Below are 25,906 nucleotides of genomic sequence, written 5' to 3'. Positions count from 1 at the left end.
CCCCACCCTACAGCCCTTGGGGGTAGGGCTGGCTCAAAATTTTCAAAGTATCAAACTGTCAACTCAAGGTTATAATTCCAATCAAGTTATTAACATGTAATATTCAAAGTATCATTTGCCATTATAAACCATAATAAATTTTGTCCCCCCCCCCTCCTTCCCCAGGGGGTAAACGTGAGACCCTAGGGTCATAAACCTTAAGACCCTTCCATCTATGAAGAGTATTTGATTCTACCATATCTGGGTCTTGAGAAGAAGATTTTTGAAATTTCAGTAAATTCGACCCTTTTTGGCCCCACCCATCAGCCCCTGGGGGTCAGTCAGGGCTGATATGTGCTTATTATCAAACTGCTACCTAATACTGATAATGCTAACCCAAATTGAATTACTTCCAATGGAAATTAAACAAATGTTGGTCCAAAATGTGATTTCCCTATATAAACTATAGTAAAGTTTACCCCCTCCCCAGGGGGAAACGTGAGACCCCAGGGTCAAGAAATTCACAATTTCGGTAAAGCACCTTAAGACCCTTCCATCTATGAAGAGTATTTGATTCTACCATATCTGGGTCTTGAGAAGAAGATTTTTGAAATTTCAGTCAATTCAACCCTTTTTGGCCCCACCCATCAGCCCCTGGGGGTCAGTCAGGGCTCATAGGTGCATACTATCAAACTGCTACCTAATACTGATAATGCTAACCCAAATTGAATTACTTCCAATGGAAATTAAACAAATGTTGGTCCAAAATGTGATTTCCCTATATAAACTATAGTAAAGTTTACCCCCTCCCCAGGGGGAAACGTGAGACCCCAGGGTCAAGAAATTCACAATTTCGGTAAAGCACCTTAAGACCCTTCCATCTATGAAGAGTATTTGATTCTACCATATCTGGGTCTTGAGAAGAAGATTTTTGAAATTTCAGTCAATTCAACCCTTTTTGGCCCCACCCATCAGCCCCTGGGGGTCAGTCAGGGCTCATAGGTGCATACTATCAAACTGCTACCTAATACTGATAATGCTAACCCAAATTGAATTACTTCCAATGGAAATTAAACAAATGTTGGTCCAAAATGTGATTTCCCTATATAAACTATAGTAAAGTTTACCCCCTCCCCAGGGGGAAACGTGAGACCCCAGGGTCAAGAAATTCACAATTTCGGTAAAGCACCTTAAGACCCTTCCATCTATGAAGAGTATTTGATTCTACCATATCTGGGTCTTGAGAAGAAGATTTTTGAAATTTCAGTCAATTCAACCCTTTTTGGCCCCACCCATCAGCCCCTGGGGGTCAGTCAGGGCTCATATGTGCATACTATCAAACTGCTACCTAATACTGGTAATGCTAACCCAAATTGAATTACTTCCAATGGAAATTAAACAAATGTTGGTCCAAAATGTGATTTCCCTATATAAACTTTGGTAAAGTTTACCCCCTCCCCAAGGGGAAACGTGAGACCCCAGGGTCAAGAAATTCACAATTTTGGTAAAGCACCTTAAGACCCTTCCATATATGAAGAGTATTTGATTCTACCATATCTGGGTCTTGAGAAGAAGATTATTGAAATTTTACTCAATTTGACCCTTTTTGGCCCCGCCCCTCAGGCCCCTGGGGGCTTGGGACTAAACTGGCCACCATTTTTGTTGACCTTTGTCCATGGAAGGTCCCTGCATAATTTCATTGAAATTGGATCAGGGGTTTTGGAGAAGAAGATTTTTGAAATTTTAGTCAATTTGACCCTTTTTGGCCCCGCCCCTCAGGCCCCTGGGAGCTTGGGACTAAACCGGCCCCTCTTTTCGATGACCTTTGTCCATGGAAGGTCCCTACAAAATTTCATTGAAATTGGTTCAGGGTTTTTTGAGAAGAAGTCGAAAATGTTAATTGTTTACGGACGCACGACGGACGACAAAAGGCAATCGCAATAGGTCACTTGAGACTTTGTCTCAGGTGACCTAAAAATCAAAGTCAATTGACTTTTATCTAGCATGCCATTTCCCAGCAATTTCAATTGTATATATCACCTTGGATCCCTACACGGCACATTGACCGACCACTACCAACATGACGTTTGATCTTCTTACCTTATAATTGTGTTGGTTTTCCAATACTTTTATTTATTTCTAATTTTCTAACTTATTTACCTATATACAACAATTAACTGGACCTATTATCATACAAGACCCAGTAAAATATGTTTTAAAATAGGGTGGAATATCAAAGGACTGAAATACAGTAAAGTGGAAATTTTGGCTATATGAAATTTTCGCATTTAGTTAATTAGCACGAAAATATGAACACCAATTTTCCACACCGCTTTCAGTTAAAAGAGTTGGTACATGAACATTTCCACACATGAGAATTCAAGTTTTACCGTAGTGCATGCTAGTTATTACCAGTAAAATACAGCATGTTTGGTATCATTTCTGCAAATTTAAAAAATAAGTATGCGGTATAGCCACCCAAGTATCAAATATCCTAATTCTGTACCACATGTCTTTCTCAGAGGATACTTTACTGGTCAAGACTATCACACTTGCCTCACAAGCTAACGTATGGGTGTCAGACAACAGCCAAGACTGGATATAGTGTATAACTTATAATAAAACTGCTTAACCTCCTTTTCACAGCCAAAGTTCAAAATTGATTTTTCTAGTAGGTACATATATGTATGGGTCAGGTGGCACAGTGGATAGGTATGGGGGTCGTCCGTGTCCGGCCACGTGGGTTTTTCTCCGGGTACTCCCTTTTCCTCCCACATATAAGACACACACACACACGCGCGCGCTAACATCCGGGCCAACAAGAGTGATTAACGTAAGTTGAAATAATTTGTTTCATAATTGTTGTAAAATAATATATAAAATATATATATACATATATGTGAATAGAAAACTTATATTTCCATACTTTTTGTAAATACAAAAAGGATTTTTCTGAAAATTAGTATATTAATTACAAAGGAATTTAAGTAAATGAATGGACAAATTTGGTGATAATGTTATATTTTTTCTCCTTATGAAATATATATGTTTTGTCATAATTGTATTCTTTTCGTTCAACTTTTTTGCTGATGTGACAATCAAACCAAATATGGACAACTGTTATGGACAACTGTACTGTCTAATACACAGAACCTGTGGTTTTATGACCATTTGATGAGTAAGCCAAACTCAGATTTTCTATATACATACATGTATATGTACATATATATACTGGTACATCACTCAGTAGAAATGATTAAGAAATGACCGATTTTATTCACTTTAGCTAATAAATAATTGATGCAGTTGGGTAAAAATGTACATTTTTTGGGTTTATAATACATTTTAGTGATTTTTTCAAAAGAAATAAACACCCGTGAAAGAAACCAAGCATCTCATACCTATATATATACATTTCATTTTGACATCTCAAATGTTACACATCGCATAAGCAAATTTAATCTTAGTTAACTTTGAATCAGTTTTTCCAAGACTGCACTAAAAGTATAAAGATAATTAATTTGTCTGCAACACCATAATATTGCGAATCTTTTTTGAAGTTTTACTAACTTGGACTATGCATTTCAAGACTATACCGGCTACTTATAAACTGTCATGTGACGATATGATAGCCAATCATAATACAAAGACAATATGATAAAGTACAATGCTATATAACTAGGAAACTTTTGCCCTTTGATAGTAAAATCCGTTTTCAGCCAATCATAATACAAAGACAATATGAACTTTGCCCTTTGCCAGTAAAATCTATTTTCATCCAGCGTTAATTTTACCCTTCACTTTTGATCACTATGTTTCTTATATTTTACTTCAGTTTGCTGTAATAATAAATTTGCACTCATTACAGAAAGCGAAAACGTGAAAGTTAACTGCAGCGTAAATGTCTGGTATATAGTACATGTAGTACCCGGTATACACGTAGGAAGACCAATCCCGACCAGAGTTGCCGATCAGACATTTAGATCAACATTATATTGTGCTCAGAGAAATTAATCCAAAGGTTCAATATTTCCCCCAGGGAATAACATACATTGATATCTTTTGAAACAAATTTGTTTTGTAATTTTTAAAATACTCAAATTCGATTTAGTTTTCCTGCCTATTAAACCTTAATCTGTAAATATATCTGTAATCGTACCAAATATGCTATAGATAATAAATGTATTTATTAATACTGCAAAAGTTGACCTCTAATTTTCTATTGTGATGACCTATCAAACCTTAAGCTTGCTCCTTGTGAACTGGATTATACAAAATGTATCTGTGCACACAAACAATTTAATATTCCCCCCCCCCCCCCCCCCCCCCCGAGTCATGCAGATATTTTACAATATAACAAGTACATATCTTAACGACCTATTTCCTATGTCAAATTTATTATGTCAACATTTCAACGCTGTGTGTGGACAGATTATGGTTTACTCCATAAACCATGTCTCAATGTTTAAGTTACCTTGGCCTCAAACCATACCATATTTCAAAAATATATATATATATATTAACACCAGTGCGGGGCACTTATTATATTATATTTGATATACCACTGCAGAGTAATACATACAACACATTCCAACAATGCTAGAAGTTTAACACAGCAAGATATTTAAACAGGCAACTGGTAACAACCTTGTTATCTTCATAAGTACTTGGACTTTGAAATGTTTCACGGGTTAAATGAGGTAATGAAATTCATAAAGGACAAAAAAAATGAATTTGGTGTACATAAGTACATAAGTACACATATACCGGTACATAGATATGAAATATCAAGATGGATTTCATCACCTTGGACCGAATCCTATGACTCTTTTCTAGTTTTTTTCTTGCTGTTTCTAATACTGTCTTCTTCTATAAAAACTTATGCGAAATATATATTATGTGTGGTTGACACTGGTATTAGCACGAATTAGCACAAAATAAGTTCGCTGCCAGGCTGACCACCAGGTGGCGGTACCCTCATATGCATTGCCAGGTCAGTTCAGGCAATGCACTAGTGCATGTGAGAGCCGTTGGATAAATGGGGAAAAAAATGGCCAAGTTTATAAACGGTTATATCATGGAAATGATTTGAGATTGGATTATTAGTACAGATGGTGTATAAAGTGATTACCATCTTTGTAAAATGGAATGTTTTGTAATCTTGATGGTGGACCATGGTTAAAAGGCATCATTGTGTGTTGTGGACAATCAGTATGTGTTTGTCGTTGCCACCAGGGTGGGGGTTTGGCAGAGAATAAAATACCTTGTTGAACTTGTACTCCTAAAGCTTCATTTCCTAACTTTCAAACATTTTAATTCTTGCTCAATGTTTCATTTTCTCACCCTATATTTCGATTAACACTTGATAATGTAGGGTCTAAAATATTTCTCATCAATTCAACACTCACATTCATTATTTTTTTTACATATTTAATTCATCAGATGAGATGACCTAATTTCACGGTTATATAATTTCTGCATTCAAGATTCTATATTGGGAAAAGGATGTATATCAATCTAAGTGAGAACAAAATATACCTAAATGTCCTGCAGCCTGAGGCTCTTTGCATTGGTACATGTAGATCATATTTGTTCCATCCTTCAAAGGAGCTACTTCGGACAAAACACCAATTTTAATGCAAGCACTCAGCCATAATTTGATAATGTGAAATTACAATTAAAATTGTGCTGATACTTCTGGTTCAACATGTACATCTTGTGTACATCCTTCTCACATTGAATGTACAGCAAAATATGCCCTGGGGCAGGACAAATAATGTATTGTATACCCAGAGAGCAGGGCTAGAAATTAATTTTGATAGTCTGGGATAGTAGTTTCCAAATCTTACTAGTCAATATGCAAATTCCACTAATCCAGTATTAATCAAGAAGTAAAGCAATATCAAATTTTGACAGGGCAATCGAGCTAGCTAGTGGTTTTTAGAACCACTAGTCCAGCTGGAGCATTTATTTTAATGGTTTAAGGGGTAAGCTATGTATCTACACGAGGTACTAATACGTGTTTTCCCAATGTCGGTGAAGTGTGTATCTAGACAGTCCAGTGTGTCTTTTCCTAGGTCATTGTTTCCATACTGGTACAGAATGTATTATAATCACTATCTGTTGCATATTTTTTGTCCTAGGTAAATAGCAGGATGGATTAGGCAGTATATATATTATTATCTGGTCACTAGTGACGGCCCTGAACCATTTGAGGACACCGAGGGTACAGGTAGACAGGCTATACAGGTAGCCGAAGTGTACACATTACATACCGGAGATAAAAACACTGACAATACAAACAATTTGCCTACAGCTCGGGTGTGTTAAACGATGGAACAGTTGGTTACACCTGTCGACAAACAGAAAGCCGGTCATACAGGTAAAACCGGTGGAAGTTTTTGCGGATGTGATTTCCGTGTACCAATAAGGCAACTCCTATAGTCAACTCCAAAATCCATATATAATTACTCTTCCACACATTGCCTTATATGGATTCAGTCAGATAAAACACTACACAAAATTTAACCACAATAATTCTTAAAATTTCTCAAAATTCCATTCTTTGAAATACATATACATATATATATGTACATGTATAATAGGGATCATTTCTTTTTAAAACGCTAGTTGCTATATATTTTGAATTTCCTGTCACTGGGGTCAGTTAAACGTTGTGTACCAAATACACCTTACCCCCTCAAACCACAAACCAATTTGTAAAATAATGAATAAATCAGGATAATTTATTCCCGTTTATATTCTGTATAAATGCTAATTTGTCCAAGGGCAGATAAATGCTGTCACACATCAGTGATCGTCCGGAATGAAATCAGAAGTGGTCAACCATGGGATATCCATCATTTTATCATGTTTACATTTCTATTTTGAATATATACATGTATGATACCAACTTAAACCTAATGGAGCATGAAGCATGTAAATAAAGAGATTGATCCAAGGTCACTTGTCAGTGTACGTAGATCAGGACCCAATCTGTGTCGTCTAACGTAAACATGTATAAAACTATATCTTCACACGCAAAAATAACATGCCTTAATTGTGCAACTTGTATGAATTAAATAGGAATAATATTTTCGTTCTTTTAAGTATTGTCAGTGTCAGTTCTTCAGGGACCTGTGACTTTAAAAATTTGGTGATAATAATTACTATAAATATAATTTCAACATCCTTTTTAGAAAATCAGGATTATATTTAGAATCTAAATTAAATATCTATAATTATATTTACTCTGCATCCTTCTATTGTAATGCATTGCGAAGGCAAATGCTGTTATGAGACTATAACAACGTTTGCTATTGTGACGTCATCGATTTCATTGTTGTCTGAATACTTGATTTGCTGGTCAAAAACTGTTCGAAAAACTAAATAAAGCATAACTACTCTATCAAAATGTACCGGGAAAAACAATTAATGGATATTTTAGCAAATATTGTTATGGTCCTATAACACAGATTTATATTGCTGACAAACTTAATAAAGCCCTAATATAGGACCATAACGGTTACATTTGCTAAAACATTCATTAATTAAAAAATTATGCAAAGAAAAAAATAATGTAGATCCTTAGTGATTGTGTGTGTGTGGGTTTTTTAATACATATAGCCTTAGATGAGATGCTATCGTTTTAAATGCAAATATTTTGTACTGCATTTTTACACCAAACAGATGGAAAGCTACAAACAGTACATTTAAAGATTTTGGTATCAAAAGGGGTCAAAACTAGGCCATGCTGTCAGGGAATTAACTCATTCACCCCTGAAATTTCATTATGAACTATTCCAACCTTTGAATTGGAAGAGTTCAAATGTCTCTTCAGGGGTGAATGAGAAAATAAAACTATCATGACCATACATACAGTCTTGGATGTCCTTCATGACATAAGTTGAAATGAGTTTTTTTACTATAATGACTTCAAATATTGAATTGAATTAATTTCTCATACTATATAGTTCTTGTTTTTAGTTATAACGTTAAGATTATGTTCCATGATATACCCAAAATGTGCATTCATTATATTAAATACGGTAAGAAATTCTCCCCTATGTCAAATGTAATTACTCAACAGCTGGTAGGCTTGCCAAAGCATTATCCATAATATCTATAGATCTACATTAACATTATGATCAAATTACCAGATGTACTTATGAACAAAGCTAATGGTTCAGAAATACTGTAACAAGCCTCCTTCAATACAAACTGTTTACCCAACTTTGTGTACAAATTTCACTCACAAACAAATCATCTTTATCTTAATACATTAGTCACTGCTTGATTTATCAGCCGCTTACATTAGGCCGAGGCATAATGAAAGCTGTGTTTATGCTTATCTACGAGGAGAAAATAGGGAGGGTTGGTCAAAAATACTTCCATCTTATTGTAGTATTTTATTGGTAATGTTTTAAGAAGAAACCTTGGGAATATCAATGAAAACTACAGTGTCAGCACATGTAGGCAGGGTATGTATAGGGTCAGTGGAAACACCTACATTGTTAATTTTGGCCTTATTCACCACTTTAGCTGAACTAAATATGTACATAAACCAAAGGTAGTCACCCAAGATAAACCTGATTATATCATTACCTTTTCTGGGTTAAATGCTGGACTACATTCTTGTGTGCAATACCTTCCTAATAAAACTTTGGAACTTAAGGATCCCTGTCCCGCTGCACTATGGTTTTTCATATATATACAGTTACCTGCCCTTGACTACTGTTTGCATGTACTGTACCTGTGTACATAGAACAGTGGGGCCAGGACACTTCCGTTGACCAGGTTAACGGTTAACTCAATCGGAAGTCTTGGGTTTATATTCTGGTCTAGAAACGTTGAATTTTAACACTCTAAACACTAATGTTGACTAAATATTTTTTATTTCATCTTGATTATTTCTCATAAAAATCCTGTATGGTATGGGTTTTTTCCCCAAATGTTTTATTAAAACTGTAATAATGCCAATGTAACAGTTTTTGACAGTGGTACGGGGATCCTTAATAAAGACTAAAACAAAGGTTACACATCAGCAAACATTGTAAAGTTCAATCTGTTGATGATGAACAGCATCACTAGCAATCACAGTTAAATTTTACAAAACAACTTTGTGATGTACAGCTTTTCTAGTGTAGTCTATGCACTGGTATATGTCTGTCTGTGTACTTGGTACATTAGAGTTTGTATTAATGCAATCTGACTTCATGCTTCACTGCCCATGCTACAAAGTCTGGTGATCATGACTGCACGTTACTACATTGTGTCCCTATATTATCATAGCCTGGATACTGCTCCATGTTTTCTCATATAAATGTCAAAAGGCTAAAATGGATTGATACTGGGCTAGTGTGGATATCAGAGGGTCATAATGGGACCGAAGGGAGCGGGGGAGGGGGGGGGGGGGGACCTGGATTATTGAATGGAATTATATGGGTTTTGGGGGATTGGGGTTGCAGAATATATTGGTAGGATATGGAAGCACTGATGTGGTATTGGGTTATGGGTAGAGTATATGGATGGGTCACAAAGTAGCTAGGATGGGTGGGATATATAGAGATGATTATAGAGTGTGTATGACTGGCTTTGGGAAATGGGCCAATAATAGGAAATATAAATATAACAGGAAATGGGGATGAAAATGTTTGACTCACTATATTAAGCTACAGAGAACAGGGGTTTTTGGATATGGTCATCACAGAATTACAATACATTAACTAGAAATGAACCAAATGCAGGGTTGACTTGTATGTAATACAATTAAGTTGTATGTCTATTGCATGAACGAAATGACAAACCATGATAAATGACAATGAGTTAAAATTACTAAATCACTATGACAATAAAGGTCATCCAACGGAATAAGTGCACTGTAACCCTATAACCCTACAGAGTGTAGACATGGAAACCTGAAGGAGAATTAGTTTGTTCACCCCTGAAGACACACTTGAACTCTTCCAATTCAAAGGTTGGATAGTTCATTTTGAAATTTGTAAGAAATTGAAATACACTTGACCTCTAGATCTGTCCAAATGACCAGGATTGTGGTCATGCCCAGGACAAAACTGCATAATGTCCTCTTTCCTTATACAGTATATATTCTTTCAGTTTCATATTCCTTGTGTTTCATAAAAATGCAATCAAACATCAGCGCTTTTCAAATAAAATCAACAAACAATAGAAACAATTGACAAAACTACTGGTACAAACCCCTGTGGAGCTGTTGAACTTAACTCTTTCACCCCAAGGTAACTGTAGTAGACTCTACCATACATTGATTTGGATGAGTCCATTATGGTCTACAGTGGTGAAAGGGTTAAATACCCGAGACTGATATACTTGATATCCAGTCATAATTCATATATCTGATGTCCAGTCATAATACATATATCTGATGTCCAGTCATAATTCATATATCTGATGTCCAGTCATAATTCATATATCTATAATCATGAATAGATAAAAGTTCTGAGGTTCATAATGTATAATCCAGCTAAAACACCCTGAATCTTTATTCTGACCTGTTAAGATGACCTTCGGAACAGACTTTGGAATTTTGTTGGCATGTATAGCATAAAATGTAATACACATAACTAACTATATTAATTCATAATATGATATGAAGTGATTCAAAAATATGTACAGGACAATAATAATTCACATTAGGATATCCATAAATTTTACGGTCTGGAAAAGATGTGAAAGGATGGACAAGGACAAAAAGACAATTCAAGCATTGCTACAAATTTACATTTATGAAGTGAATTTGGAACTACAAAAATCAAAGTACATTTTTTTATTCGCGATCGGCTCCCTGGGGGAAAACACTAAAGTCACTTATTCAATTTGCAACTTGCTATAAATTATCCAAAATTCTTTTTAACATACCCTGAGCCACATGAAATGTGTACAATTTCCTTCCAAGTCATTGAATTTCTCTTTAAATGCTTTATTGACAGAAAAAAAACAATGTACACCAGTTGTAACAAAAGAAATATAAAACGTGTTGCCACTGTATTGAGTGTACAGGTAATGTGGTTATACTTCCAGTACATAAACCGGTTTTGTCTATGAGGCAAGAAATGTTCTAATGGTGCAAAAATCTAGCCTACCTTTAAAGTCTGTCGACACGCTACCCATTAACACAAAACTTCAACTTTGACCTTTTGATGTATGTACTACAAACTTACATGTATATTACATGAACGAAACCAAGTATGAAAGTATGGAAATGGCCTATTTCATGGTTGATTTGTGTATTCAGGTTATGTGTTGTATACAAACTGGGATTAACTAAACCAACAGAGCAGAGCTATATTTGAAAAACAGTACTCAAAGCAATGATACATTGCAACAATGGTGTTTTTTTGTTACAAATAACTTCATATGTTAATAGTCAGACCATATTAAAACTGGTGACCACGGTCACCCCCTCCCCCTCCTTCCAAGAAATTGGAACAGCAGTTATGAGTACATATGTAATGCCAGTTATGCAACATACAAATGCTGCTGTACCCGATTTCAACAGCTGTTCTAATTTTCAGAGGGGGGGGGGGGGGGAGATTTTACTGATTAAAGTCTTTATTTAAAAAAAAAAAAAAAAACAACAACGTCAATTGACTTGTATATAATGTGATATCTCCTGACTGGAAATGATCATTGAAAGTCACTTAAATTAAGCACTGTATAACGAGGAGGCTCTTATTTTCCTCTCAAGATTTTACAAAGTCACACGCTTTTCATGACGTTAACAGACAGCAGTGGTGTAAATGTCTTCCTGAAAACATTTCTTTCCTTGTTTCACATAAAGCCTTTTCGACCTCATAGGCTGGAAACAAGGGGCCCTGAGTCCTTCATAGCTCAGTTTCTTTCCTCACGTAAGCCAAACATCACCCATATTTTTTTTATGTTTAACAAGATGCATATTTAGAAAATACCAGACTGATGTCATCCTATTTTCCTGTTTGTGTATTATAGCTTGGTATATATATATATTCTCTCAATTCACAAGGAAACAAATTTAAATGGCAGTACAGCATAGGCTATCAACATCCTTGAATCGTACAATTAAAAGTTTTGAACAGTTATTTATGTACAAATGTATAAACATCACATGTATGTATATATAAGGAAATATACAACCTCCAACAATTAAAATGGATTATCACTAACCTATGTATTAGGTTTTGTGCTGTATATTACCTAAAAATCATAAATGGTCCGAATCCTTTTCAGATTATCTATAGGGATATCATAAAATACAAACCCTGATTATTTTTAGTTTAACTGGTCTTCAGGTTCAGTAATTCAACAGTGTTCCCATGCCCTTTATTTTCAAGATTCTGTACCCCTAGGTACTTAGTTACATAAGGTGATTGTTGAAAACTAAGGGGTTTCTGGGAACACTGATACAAGTTAGAATAAATTAATTGCATTGCTTTCCAATTCAATCCCGGTGTAATCCTGGAACCAACATGCCATCATACGAGGAGTTTTTCATGTCTAACATCCTGTGTGGGACACAACATATAATTGGTCAGATTAGAAAGAATCGCAGCTGGTAACTACAAAGGTCCCATTAAGCCGTTTCATAAGAAATAGTATTGCAGAAAATTAAATATGATCAGACAGCTGTATGTTAGAATACTCAGGGATTGATAAGACAGGTCAGAATATTCAGGAGTCAGATAGGACAGTATGTTAGAATACTCTAGGGTCAGACTAGACAGAAGGTTGGAATATTCAGGAGTCAGATAGGACAGTATGTTAGAATACTCATGGTTCAGATTATACAGGTTGGAATACCCAGGGGTCATATTGGACAGGGTGTTGGAACACTTACGTCAGATTATACAGATTTTGCTGTACATTCATGTAAATAACACTGACACATCTACAACCAACAAAGATATCAGCTCTAGTCCACGATGTACGATTCGATCAGTCTGATGCCAGGGGGTAGCAGATTTTATGTTGGGGCATTTACTATGAAAATAAAGGGTGGGCTGGTAGAAATTTTCAGAAGTCAATCTTGGGGGCTAGGATTCTAAATATGAAATTGTATACCTCTGTATTTGGATTTGATTCTGAACGTTTCAAGAACCTTACTTGATATTATACAATATCAAAAGTTATAAGCACAGTTGTCATTTACATTGTTACTACAGACTATAAGCTGTGTGGGAGGACACGAGTCTTGACAGGTATCTGTATACAATCTTGACAAGTAGAACTACTGACTTTATATCAGTAGGTTTTGGGTGGGGTGCATGGATATAGACAGCGAGTGGGTGTGAATGTCACACATAGTTGTATATCGATATTTATGATCAGCGGCAATAGGGAGTTACAATGATATTAAGGTATAGAAATTCCTACACCTGTGTAGTAATTTTCTTAACTGGGATGGTAATTTGTAAAAGCTCCGGGGTCGTTTCCTGTCCTTTTGTGATATATTCTGGATGTTATGTAGGATTATTGATACCTGACTAAGCTGGACTAGTCCAACAAGCCTTTACTCTAGCTAGCTACCTGTATATATAAATCCAGCTCCTGAATGAGGAAGCACAGCTCATGAATGAGGTCTGTCTCATATGTCATCATTATGGATCGACAGATGACAAACAATAGGAGACAATGCTTATTGTAGTTTTAGACATTATTGATTCATATATCATAATGTTTGATTAGGAATTCCAGTCTGTCTGAGGCGATGTATATATATACAATGGGCACAAGGGACCAGTCCATTTTTTGGGGGGGGGGGGGGGGGGGGAGGCCGGACTACCTTTTGAAAACTAAAAGAAAATTTTGCTCATCCACATCTTGAAATCCTTTTGTCATTATTAGATCATATATATCATTTTTGTGATTTTGTTTATCTAATAGTTTTCACAGGATGCTTAAAGCAAATGATCAGACTGGAAGAACTACTTGAAATGGGGGATTTTTTTTACCCATATATGGTAAACAACTGGCAGAGATTGGTCCCTGATCAGGGTCTTACACATTTAAGGTCATAGGAATGTATTGCTTAACGGAAATAGGAAGTACATCCCTAGTTGAAAATCCAATGTAGGGAGACAGTATCACATTTTCCGCATATCCTAATGTTTAATATTAAACTGATGAATATTGTATGTTTATCATTGACAGAACAGTGTGTTCTCTCAATATTAAAGTATTTCAAAGCAATCCAGGCATTAATTCAGTTGTTTTTTAATCAATGAGTCACATGTGTCCATTGTTCTGTACTTCAGGAAACCAGCTACCTATTTCACTACTGTTAAGTTTTTCAAGAACGATAACTCTTCCATGCTATTACTATGTGTATATGGTTTTATTATAAAATGTCAATTTTTAATCGTTTATAGATAAGTAATTATACACAATTTCAGAATTATGAAATTGATATACATTAATGCAATACTAATTAATGTCAATATCATTTTTATTGACATTTTTTTGCAAAACATTGTGTTTCATTTTTTTTTTAAATTCACTCCTTTTTACATAAATTTCCATTTAAAATCCTCAAGATTCTGACAACCTATATTTTTTTTTGTGGCAGAAAATTTTCTTTTCTTCAAAGCAATATAACTACAAAATTTGAAGAAATTCTACTGAGAAATGGCAACACAATCCTATTACCTTAGCACACATACAGTAGTCTAACAGATATCTGATGAAACTTCATACTGGAGATAGCTGGCAAGATGAAAATATGTGCTGTTGTTTATTCTATCCAGTATATATAATTATTAGCCATGTATGACCTGGTAAGTTTGTTGATGACCATGGTACTATATATATCAAGTGAAATGTATCAATGGTGTTGTTTCAATGCATAATTTCAAATGTTCAGTTTAAACCAATTTTATTTCATTTTTTTTTCATGTCATACATAATATCATTTTTTTTTCATGTCATACATAATATTCATAACTAAATACAGGATTCAGAAAAAAAGGTATTTAAATACTTATATGAATCTGGCTCCTTCAAATGTTTATGAATGCAGGCCATATTTGTAAGATTAGCTTCAGATAAATATATCACCTCAAAAACTAAAGCACTCTATGTTTAATTTATTATAATCATAACAGATGTATCCGATTAATATTATCTTTGTGAATTACTTCGCTGAAAGGAAGGAAAACAGGAAATGGAGCAAGCGATCGGGATCCCAAGAGAAGTGAGACTGACAGCAGTAAATTTACCAGACATATTGTAGCATAAACCTATTGTTAAATATAATGGTGCAGGAGACGGAGATAGTCTGTCTAACAACAATAAGGGACCATAAATGTACACTGATGCGCATATGTGTTTACAACTACCATAATTACACTAATAAACACCCCTCCCCTTCTTTCAGCATTTATTGAATGAAGTTCCCCTTTCCAAATCACTGTCCATTCTAGATCTGTTCCTCTCCAAAAAAAAGAAATATATCAGGCCAAATAAAACAATCTGGTGTTTCCGCTAACCCTACCTACCCTAGATTGTTGTGCCTACCTTGAAGTTTTTGCTGTCTTTAAGTGTTATGAACAGTGTTAAAGTCAGAACTTCTGCTCTATAGAAGCAAAAGAAAAGTATTTTCCAACATAAAAAATATTGCCTACCTACCCTATTTTTTCTGAGGATAGCTGAACCACAAGTTAATTTTTTTGGCCCTAAAATCTACACTTTTTATCCGACTCTGCGCATACAATCTCACAATATGACAATAACTGTTTTAATTTCCAGTGTTTAAAAAAAAATCTGTAATATAATTATATAATTTTGAGGCCTGTTTTCGATCAGCAACTACCACAATGTTAAACGATGCTTTATAATTTGTTACATTAATAAGTGCCCCCTTTAGTCAATTTTTCATTCATCTTCAGCACTAATTATGGGAAATATGGTAAGCACCAGTACATACTGCATAGCTGCATGCCTGTTTCACAACAACGGAATGATGGCCTGCTATACTTCAAATGTAATTGGATTAGATAGATTTAGATCCAGCATGTACATTTTAAACTCATCCTTTCTCACTTATCAGATTTAAGTTTTCCTACTCTACCATGGGGTAATATTCTCAAGTTTTGTTCAGGCACTTTCATTTAATACTCTCCGACAAACAAATATAGGCAATATAAAATTTGATAAATAGCACATACAATCTTCCTGAGGATATTGAAACATGTATAGAAATTTGAAAAAAAAAATGACAGATGAAAAATAATCATTCCCTATACATACAGTTTCATGCTAATTTGTATGGGAATTTTACTTTGAAGACACTATCAGCAAGATTATCACAATTAATTTATTTGGGTACAGTTAAGTCATTTTAGTGCTGGTCCAGGTCTTAGTTTCTGAATGATTTCAATGCTTATTTTTCTCTTATCAAAAAGCCTTACGAAAATAAAGTTGTTAGAATAATTGCTAAAACGAATATTCGGGAAAATGCGGCAACTTAAGGAGGAAATAATGAGGTATCTTATATTATGAATATATTAAGTGAAACTACAACTTGGGCACGAGCATCTTTTCGAGCTAAATCAAGTTATTTTCCGCGATGGATCAGTCTGACTTCCAACCCTCTAATGTACCGTGATGAGTGTTAAGGATAACACAGCCTACACCAGGAAGAAAACAAGTGACAGAACATCCTGCCTTGTAGATAACAGGATTAACATCCGACATTAAACAAGCTGATACAGCTTCACCGCATATCTAAAAATAATTCTCTACATCAAAATATACCCTTCTATCAAAGTATCTTAATTGACAACAACAAAATTCTTTTTTTTTCGATGTCAACATATTTGCTGTCAAAAATGTAATGTTCTTTATATTGAAACAATTTGTGTAAAAATAATCAATAAAATAAGTGTTTTAAGTCACTAAAACTATGTATACTGAATCTCCTTTTCAGGAAATCATGACCAGGAAATTTAGCCCTCCTGATACTCTCATGGGCCCATACACAACTCAATGGAAGTAAAACATTACCAATAACCTTTTTTCTTAGCATTCTCAGAATTTCAAAAAATTCAACAGAAAACCCTTTTCATCTTCCTTACATGTAATGACTAATAACAATATCATAATATAAATCTACTTACATTTTTTTCCCAACTTTCACAACGGCTATAAATATTTCAAAATTTCAGAGAACAATGTCAAAGTTGTCTAGACTTCAATGAAAAGTGTGATAAGAGTGAAGATGAGGGCCAGTTAGATTATAATGCAAAGGCCTAGTTTAGTCTTCATTGGCCAGACTTGGCAGCCATCCCAGACCATGTACAATGCAAATCGTGCATCACCTAGTCCATAAATCATTAAAATAAAGCTGGTGTAGTAAAAGTTAAATGGATAAAAGCATCCAGATCTATGTCTTTATAATAATAATCTTTGAAGTAACGCTTAATACAGTAAAACTTGTTTTACAAGACGACCCAAGGGAAGTCCAATAACTGGTCTCTTAACGCAGGTAGTCTCTTTATTGAGGTTCAGTTCATAAAGAAATCCTTTATATAATGGGGAACAGTTCATAAAGAAATCATTATTATGGGGAACAGTTCATAAAGAAATCCTTTATATAACGGGGAACAGTTCATAAAGAAATCATTTATATAATGTGGAACAGTTCATAAAGAAATCCTTTATATAATGGTGAACAGTTCATAAAGAAATCATTTATATAATGTGGAACAGTTCATAAAGAAATCCTTTATATAATGGCGAACAGTTCATAAAGAAATCCTTTATATAATGGTGAACAGTTCATAAAGAAATCATTTATATAATGGGGAACACTTCATAAAGAAATCATTATAATGGGGAACAGTTCATAAAGAAATCTTTATAATGGGGAACAGTTCATAAAGAAATCATTATAATTGGGAACATTTCATAAAGAAATCATTATAATGGGGAACAGCTCATAAAGAAATCATTATAATGGGGAACAGCTCATAAAGAAATCATTATAATGGGGAACAGTTCATAAAGAAATCATTATTATGGGGAACAGTTCATAAAGAAATCCTTTATATAACGGGGAACAGTTCATAAAGAAATCATTTATATAATGGGGAACAATTCATAAAGAAATCATTTATATAATGGGGAACACTTCATAAAGAAATCATTATAATGGGGAACAGTTCATAAAGAAATCCTTTATATAATGGGGAACAGTTCATAAAGAAGTCATTTATATAATGGGGAACAGTTCATTAAGAAATCATGTATATAATGGGGAACAGTTCATAAAGAAATCATTATAATGGAGAACAGTTCATAAAGAAATCATTATAATGGGGAACAGTTCATAAAGAAATCTTTTATATAATGGGGAACAGTTCATAAAGAAATCTTTTATATAATGGGGAACAGTTCATAAAGAAATCCTTTATATAATGGGGAACAGTTCAAAAGAAATCATTTATATCATGGGGAACAGTTCATTAAGAAATCATGTATATAATGGGGAACAGTTCATAAAGAAGTCATTTATATAATGGGGAACAGTTCATTAAGAAATCATGTATATAATGGGGAACAGTTCATAAAGAAGTCATTTATATAATGGGGAACAGTTCATTAAGAAATCATTTATATAATGGGGAACAGTTCATTAAGAAATCATGTATATAATGGGGAACAGTTCATAAAGAAATCATTATAATTGGGAACATTTCATAAAGAAATCATTATAATGAAGAACATAAAAAGTGGTCTCTTAATACAGGTGGTCTATTAATAGAGGTTCAGTTCATAAAGGAATCACTGTCATGGGAAAAATTAAAAGTGATCTCTTTAAGAAGATTGTCTCTTAAAGAAGGTTGTCCCATGAGAGAGTTTGACATGTAATATTTAACTTTACACTGACATGAACTTAAAAAATAAAGAAATAAAGAAATTGAAAATGAAGTCCCCAGGAATGTTTATAAGGATATTTACATGAAGCTGTAACAAAGTTCATTCAAGGCCACATAGCTGTATATCATGAGCTCGAAAAAGATACGTAAGATTAACTTTCACAACAATTTTTGATTCAAAAGTCACCTCATTTTGAACACGCAATTCATTGCGATACATACATTTAAAAATTAATCCATAAAAATAAAACATTTTAGGATAAATTGACTTTTAAAAGTGAAGCAAGTTTTAAGAAATGAGAGATGGGCAAGAGAAATGGGTAGAATACACTGAAAGCATTTAACGAGGCATTTAAGGAGATAGATTATCTCTTACTCTATTAAACTCCATTTTCAGAGCATAAATAATTTGAACTTTCCCACACACATATGTGCATGCATATAGGGGCAGCTATATATATAGCACTACAGGGGTAAGCAGGTACTATGTCTGTCTATATACACACCCATATAGGTGTACATAAGTATACAAGTAATCCGAACAAGGATAATATCGTCACAATACCTGACAAGAGGGTTAAATAATGTATTACATAAAATTCCACAATTGTAGATTTTATTTAACCATGCATGGAATGTCACACCCACAATGTATGTATATACATGTAGTACAACTGGTCAGTTTGTTTGAACTGTGTCTACTGTGTGTGTACACACGTAGTAACTGAAGTGCTCAGACAGGCCCCCCAGGCATAGACCCTTTAACTGCAGGTCTTCATTCATTCCGCGGAATTTAACAGTCAGATAACATCATTACCACTTCATTACCAGGTACCTAACTCCTCATACCTTGATGACAGCGCTCGTTTGGGCTGTTAGCTAGCACCGACATAAAAGACTTAGACATCATGATGGATCATAGAACCTGCCACGGTCAAGATGATCTCTGTCATGACCAGTGTAACAATTATGACTGATGACCACATATCCTTTTAAATGGCAAAAACATTATCTTGATTTATAGCAAGTTGTCACAAAAATACCCTTGCCTACTGGTTGTAACGGGACCATTGAGCAGCGCTTTATTCCCAAAATAGAAAATAGTGATTCTAAATTCTCCTAAAAAGGAAAAAAGACTATTTTTGTTATTCCCAATTAGAGTTTTGGGAGAAAAAGAATTGAATTTTCAGAGCATTTCAAGATTCGTTATCTCTTATACCACAAACAAGTTTGAAATTCAAATAACAGGTTGAAACCAATTGTTATCGTTATGAAATATTGTAGTAAGAATTGTTTTCATTCAAACTTTTGAAAGAGTTGATACAAAGTTACATTCCAAAGTATCATTATGAAAACTTGGTAGGAAATGTCATTATTTCTATAAAGGTCTACTAACTCTGTCAGTGTAGGTTTGATCAGATTATTGAGTTGCTAGGTGGGGGTGGACAGTTGTAGATAATTCTTTTTACATTCCGATCGATAAAAGGGAGTAGGCTAGCTAGCTCTCAGCATTTAACCTCCAGACCTGTGGGACGATCAGCTTTCAAGTGAATTGTAGTTCAAGCAATGTATGCTGTAAAGATAAAATTATAATGAAGCGGCCCTACCTTTCCATTTTAGACAATTTCACCATTAATGGTATGGAGTTATTGGAGTGCTAAATGAGGTCTTCTATTACTTTTTTAAGTTCCTTGTCGTTTTGGAAATTTACCATTAAAATCCATAACAAAGTGCTAAATAAGGTCAACTTTTTTTTTTAAGTTCCTTGCCATTTTTGACATTCATCATGTGTATCCATTTTAAAGTTCTCAATCAGGCCTTGTTTGAAAAAGTTGCAGTGAAAAGTTCTTTATTGTTTTTCTTGGTTACCTACGATTAACAAACCTCATGTGAGTTGCAACTGGCTACAGGAATATGTGAAAATGTTGGCTCCAACTTAATTTAACTTTCCTACCAATTGGTTTTCTGGACAGTGACATCTTCATTAAAGAATGCAAGAAAGAAATTAGTTAACATTTTGTTAAGATAATATAATCATAACACCACCTATATTCTGGAAGTTCTGTTAATAAGTAAATATTCTCAGCAATTCTCCAGTGGATACAAAATGTATCCAGCAATAAGCCCATGCCCGGTAATAAGCCCATAAACGGCCAAGATAATATGTATAAATTATCCTACATTCTTGAAGTACTGTTCTCCAGTGACTATTCCCAACAATTCTCCAGCGGTTGCCATATTTATCCAGCAATAAGCCCATGCCCGGTAATAAGCCCATATCTAGTATACGCTAACAGCATTTTCTACAGATCCTTGCATTGACAATGCACCATATCAAAGGTATTAAACATGGTAGCGATGTACTTGTCATTTCTTTCAATACATGCACTGATTACAAAATTAAATAAGGAAAACATAAAGACACAGTTGTTCCTTTAATGAAATCGAAAACCTCACAAAAGTTTTGTTAGGCAATCACGGAAATGACTTATGTTATGAGTAAATATTTTATAGTACTTGTTTTAAAATGTTACCACTGATAAGTTTTACAGATATATGATTAAAACTGTTACTTCATGTCATAAAATGGAACCTTTATTTACAGTCAACACATTTAATACATTGCCCCTGTCAAACATTCGATAAATATATTACCACTGATAACTAAGCCCTGTTGATTAACGGTGTATACCAATACACACTGTGTAAACATCCTATTTTATACTGTGGTACAATTATTTGTACCCAACAGATTACATACAGACATGTCAATTGCAGTATTCCTTGACAATTTCATTTATCATAACATACCGGACCAAACCCACTTCACAACTCAAATAAATGCTTCAATTTAAATCTGCATTACAAAAGCAATCGTTTATGGTTTTTTTTCGAAATCTGCATTTAAAAAATAAAGTATGGTCTAAGTGGGAATGTGACAATTTAGCATTTTGAATGGGCAAGCTTGTTATTTACTTAAACTACAATTCAATACAGAAGGAAACAGAAGCAATAACACCTGTGACAGGTTGTAATAGCTAGCCGGAGCTAATCATACACATGTGTGCACACTTAAACAAAAAATCATATAGCATCTATGCACAATTCTTCAGTAAAATTCTGAAGTATGACAAACGAGTAGATAGTGAATAAAAGTCGACAACATCTCGAAGATAAATATTACAGGATGTATGACCCATCTGATGAAGGTGTGATACATAGTAAGTCATCAGAGGCATGAATCATGTTTGTTTATAAAATATATATACTTTGTACGGTGATTCATACACATACGCTTACATAGGGTTCGAGACTCGGATTAAACTGTTAAAATTCCTTTACATTTCATTGTTAAATTGTTGTCCAGCACAAATAAAATCGTCCAGTTAACAGGTCCCAAATAGTTCTAATAAACCCGCCGGTAGATCTACTGAAGTTCTGTCAATAGTTATTGATAAAATACATCGATCGATGATTTGACTGGTGACTAGAGTTCGGTTTTAAATAATTATACAGAATTGACACCGATTACGCCCATCTGTGAAACGGGATCTGCTACCCGCTGGTCTGATATGTTTGTCTGCGGAACCCGGGTAAACGGCATAAGGTTTGTATGGGACACCGGGCTATGTGACGCCTAGGAAGGACCAAGATGGCTTCTCCCTGAAACACCGGTCTGTCAACTTCCTAGCAAACTGGAAATTAGGCATAAGAAGACATCTTACTTACCTGAGCAAAGGCCTCAGTTGCCTCTTGTATTTGTTCATCAGAACAACAATTAGAAACCCGTTGTTGCTCCATCTTGATTTCTGTCGCTGCTCGCAGTCAGAATAAATGTGTGCTGTGACCTCGCGAGAGTTAGGGTGGGTCGAAGTCACGTGACTGATGTCGGAAGTAAAAGTTTAGTTCAGATTTGACAGGAAGTTTGTTGTAAATATGTCCTGATTAAATGTTAAATAATAAAGTAAAAAATGTTTCTTGTCCAACTTGTTATTTCTAAAGTTGTATATCCAGGTACTGGTCACATATCAGTCTGAACTAGATCACACCTGCGGCTACCTGAGTCAGTAGGCCAAGAATGACACTTTGCATTAGGTGGATGACCATATATGGCAAACGTACTTCTGTAGGTGGGTTTTAAAGAGCTGTTGACGTCTTGCGGTGAATACAGAATGAATTATCTCTCTTTTCTTATAGTTTCAGTTACTTTGTTTCCTTGTGCTGACAGACACATTGGAGAATAGACATTACAGACTGATACAGTGTTATATAGTATAATTGTAAATACAACGTGAACATACAGTACGATATATTACAATGTACAACATGATAGCACGATTTAGTGACATACATCACAACAGTATACATACTGTCCCTGATGCAATGTACTTTATAGGTTAGGATACAAAAGTATACAAATATATATATATCAAAATGCAATACACTGTAGTTGTATACTTTTAAACTGTTCAGCACAGTGAGGTTCAGTGAATTAATTAGCAGTAAAAACAATTACAAAGTTATCCACTATGATTATACAATTAAATGTATAACATTAATTCATGTTTTGTACTACACGGCGCTTTTTCGTTGTATGGTGTTTTTTCTGCATTCTCCATATATGTTTTAACACTAAAGGTAAAAATGCAGATATAGTTTTTCCCCAATTTTCAATACACTGAATACAATATCGTACCAAATACATGTTTAGTAACTTCAATGTACAACAAATTGGCGGTTACCGACACGAACCCGTTTCAATAAATTCTCTTTAAGGACATGTGGGTTAAAAGATTATGAAGCATTATTTCAACGTTTTTAACTAAAAATAACAAGGACTTTTCTAGTTGTTCAATTATTTAGTATTTTGAGTATCTAATAGCTAAATCAATTTGAAAACACTTGGTCGCTTGTTATAACAAGGGTAATTAATTTCATACGAGATTTATGAAACGAGTCAAGGAAGTTTTCAATTAAGCGAGTCTCTGGCGAGCTAAAATGAAAAATTCGTGACGAGTTTAATAAATCTCTCGTGAAACGGAAACTCATGTAAGATCCTTTATTTATCACATAATCAAGATTTGTGGCATTAATCGTGTAAAACGACAATATCCATGCAATCTTGAAATGTAAAAGACACCCTTTTGAGGTCAAGGACGTCATGTACTTGTCGTAGGCGTGACATCACAATTGAAACAATTGAAACTTACAACCAATAACGGGGGTGATAGGTCCTATTATATTTAAGCATTGAACTGCTTTCAGTTGTCGTTCATATTGCATATGAATGACAACTGAAATCAGTTCAATACTTGTATTTATCGATTGCACTTATTATTATTCAGCATTTAGTTCAACTAGTGTATGTATCATGTATGCTTGTCCAATGAATAATAATAATGACGTCAACAATCGGTCAATGGTATTCATTCATAGCCTATATGAATGCCAAATGAATTTGGTAGGGTTTTATATTGGTTAATACACACAAAAATATGACATGGGTATATTCACTGGATAACACAGTACATTATTTGATAAAGTTAAGTGTGAAATGAAATTCATCTTCAATATCATTTGTGTTTATATATAAGTTCTTTTATCTCTATGTAGGTTTCTATATCTGCCTTGGTCAATACATAAATCATGCTCGCTTAGTCTAAAACGTGCTATAGACTTTTTGTATAAAACATTATTAGTTTTCTTATAGGATTGCAAAGAAAAAAATCTAGAAGTTGTGATAGCGACTCACTGGTATTCATGTCAACTTTCGGATCAGCATATACTTCTATATATAGAGTGAATATTGTATTGAAAGAGAAACAAAACTGACGAAGGAAGACCATTTTTCTTCGGGCGCGTGCCCTCTCTCGGCCTCGAACGCACGATGTCCGGATCGTTTTCCCGAGCAATATCCGCATCTCTTAACACAACGGAAACCGTCATCGAGTAATGTTGACCGACTTTTGAGACTGCGTCGTATGATGCCCCTTTGCGTTTATTAACCCCATTCTCCGCCAAGCTCATTTATAGTGCAACTCCTGATGGAAAAGATATTAAAATGACAAATTTAACTGATCATTTCTTACCTGCCCTTGGTGTAAATACGAAAATGTCCAACTTTACCTCAGGACCTGAGTTATGACGAATTAAGATCCTTCATATGTAAATGTAACTCAATCATTACCCAAGTTTCATGAACTCTCTTTATCCGGGTATTCCGTGATTGAGTATTTTCGTTACAACATAAAAGTGCAACACAGGTACTGGTCACTTTTTTGATTACCATAGGTTGTTATAAAAAAATTATATGGTAAATAAATTATTATATATATAGCAATCAGTAGGGGAAGTATTTTGGGACCAGTACCTGTGTATTGTAGGAGCTATGAACAAAAGCTCAAATATATATACTTTATTTAATTTACCACAATTATGAAACAAGTTATACCAACTTATATCAATCACTCTTGTTGTATGATTCCGGATGTCAGCGGGGATAGAGCTAGGGTCTTAATATAGTACGCGGAAAAAGCCAACGTGAGCGGGTAGGTGACGGATACCTTTTCACGTCTAACCAGGGGATTGAACCCCAGCTGTCTTGGTGAAAGACGAGTACGCTATCTACTACGCCACCCGATCACCCAAACCATTAAACAATTGTCCACCAAGCTCAAACAAAGTGCAAATCCAGATGTTACTTATCCATGAGGAACTGACAATATAGAAAAATAAATGGGATTTCCTTAAGCAATTACGGGTCTGCTTTGCTGTGCTTATATTTATTGCACAATGGTATGGATTATCTTGACAAAATACTAAATATCCAAAATGACGCAGAATACCATGATATCAGGAGTTTGCAATCAGACAAATACTCCTGATGGCAAATTAGAAACGAATTTGAATCTCAAACCCGGCTTTAAATGAGGAAAATATTCCGCAGAACCCAACAACTTCAACATGAGGGCCGGAATTAGATTCGTTACAGTATATCGATGGAACTGAGATTAAACGTTTAACGAGATAAAGGCTTATTG

The 25,906-nt window shown here is 34.6% G+C and overlaps 1 protein-coding gene across 1 annotated transcript in view; it reads right to left on the bottom strand.

Annotated features, from left to right (window-relative positions):
- LOC110440279 (plastin-3-like) overlaps window positions 1-22,961 on the bottom strand; it is a 43,427-nt gene extending 20,466 nt beyond the window's left edge. The window contains exon 1 of the mRNA XM_021483253.1: window positions 22,596-22,961. Coding sequence (XP_021338928.1) covers window positions 22,596-22,667 — 72 coding nt within the window. The 5' untranslated portion in view covers window positions 22,668-22,961. The remainder of the gene's footprint in view (window positions 1-22,595) is intronic.
- Between the last annotated feature and the right edge of the window lie 2,945 nt (window positions 22,962-25,906).

This window comes from Mizuhopecten yessoensis, unplaced genomic scaffold (assembly GCF_002113885.1).
Source record: "Mizuhopecten yessoensis strain PY_sf001 unplaced genomic scaffold, ASM211388v2 scaffold11177, whole genome shotgun sequence".
In the NCBI taxonomy this organism is placed as follows: Eukaryota; Metazoa; Mollusca; class Bivalvia; order Pectinida; family Pectinidae; genus Mizuhopecten; species Mizuhopecten yessoensis.
This window is presented reverse-complemented; position numbering and strand designations above follow the sequence as displayed.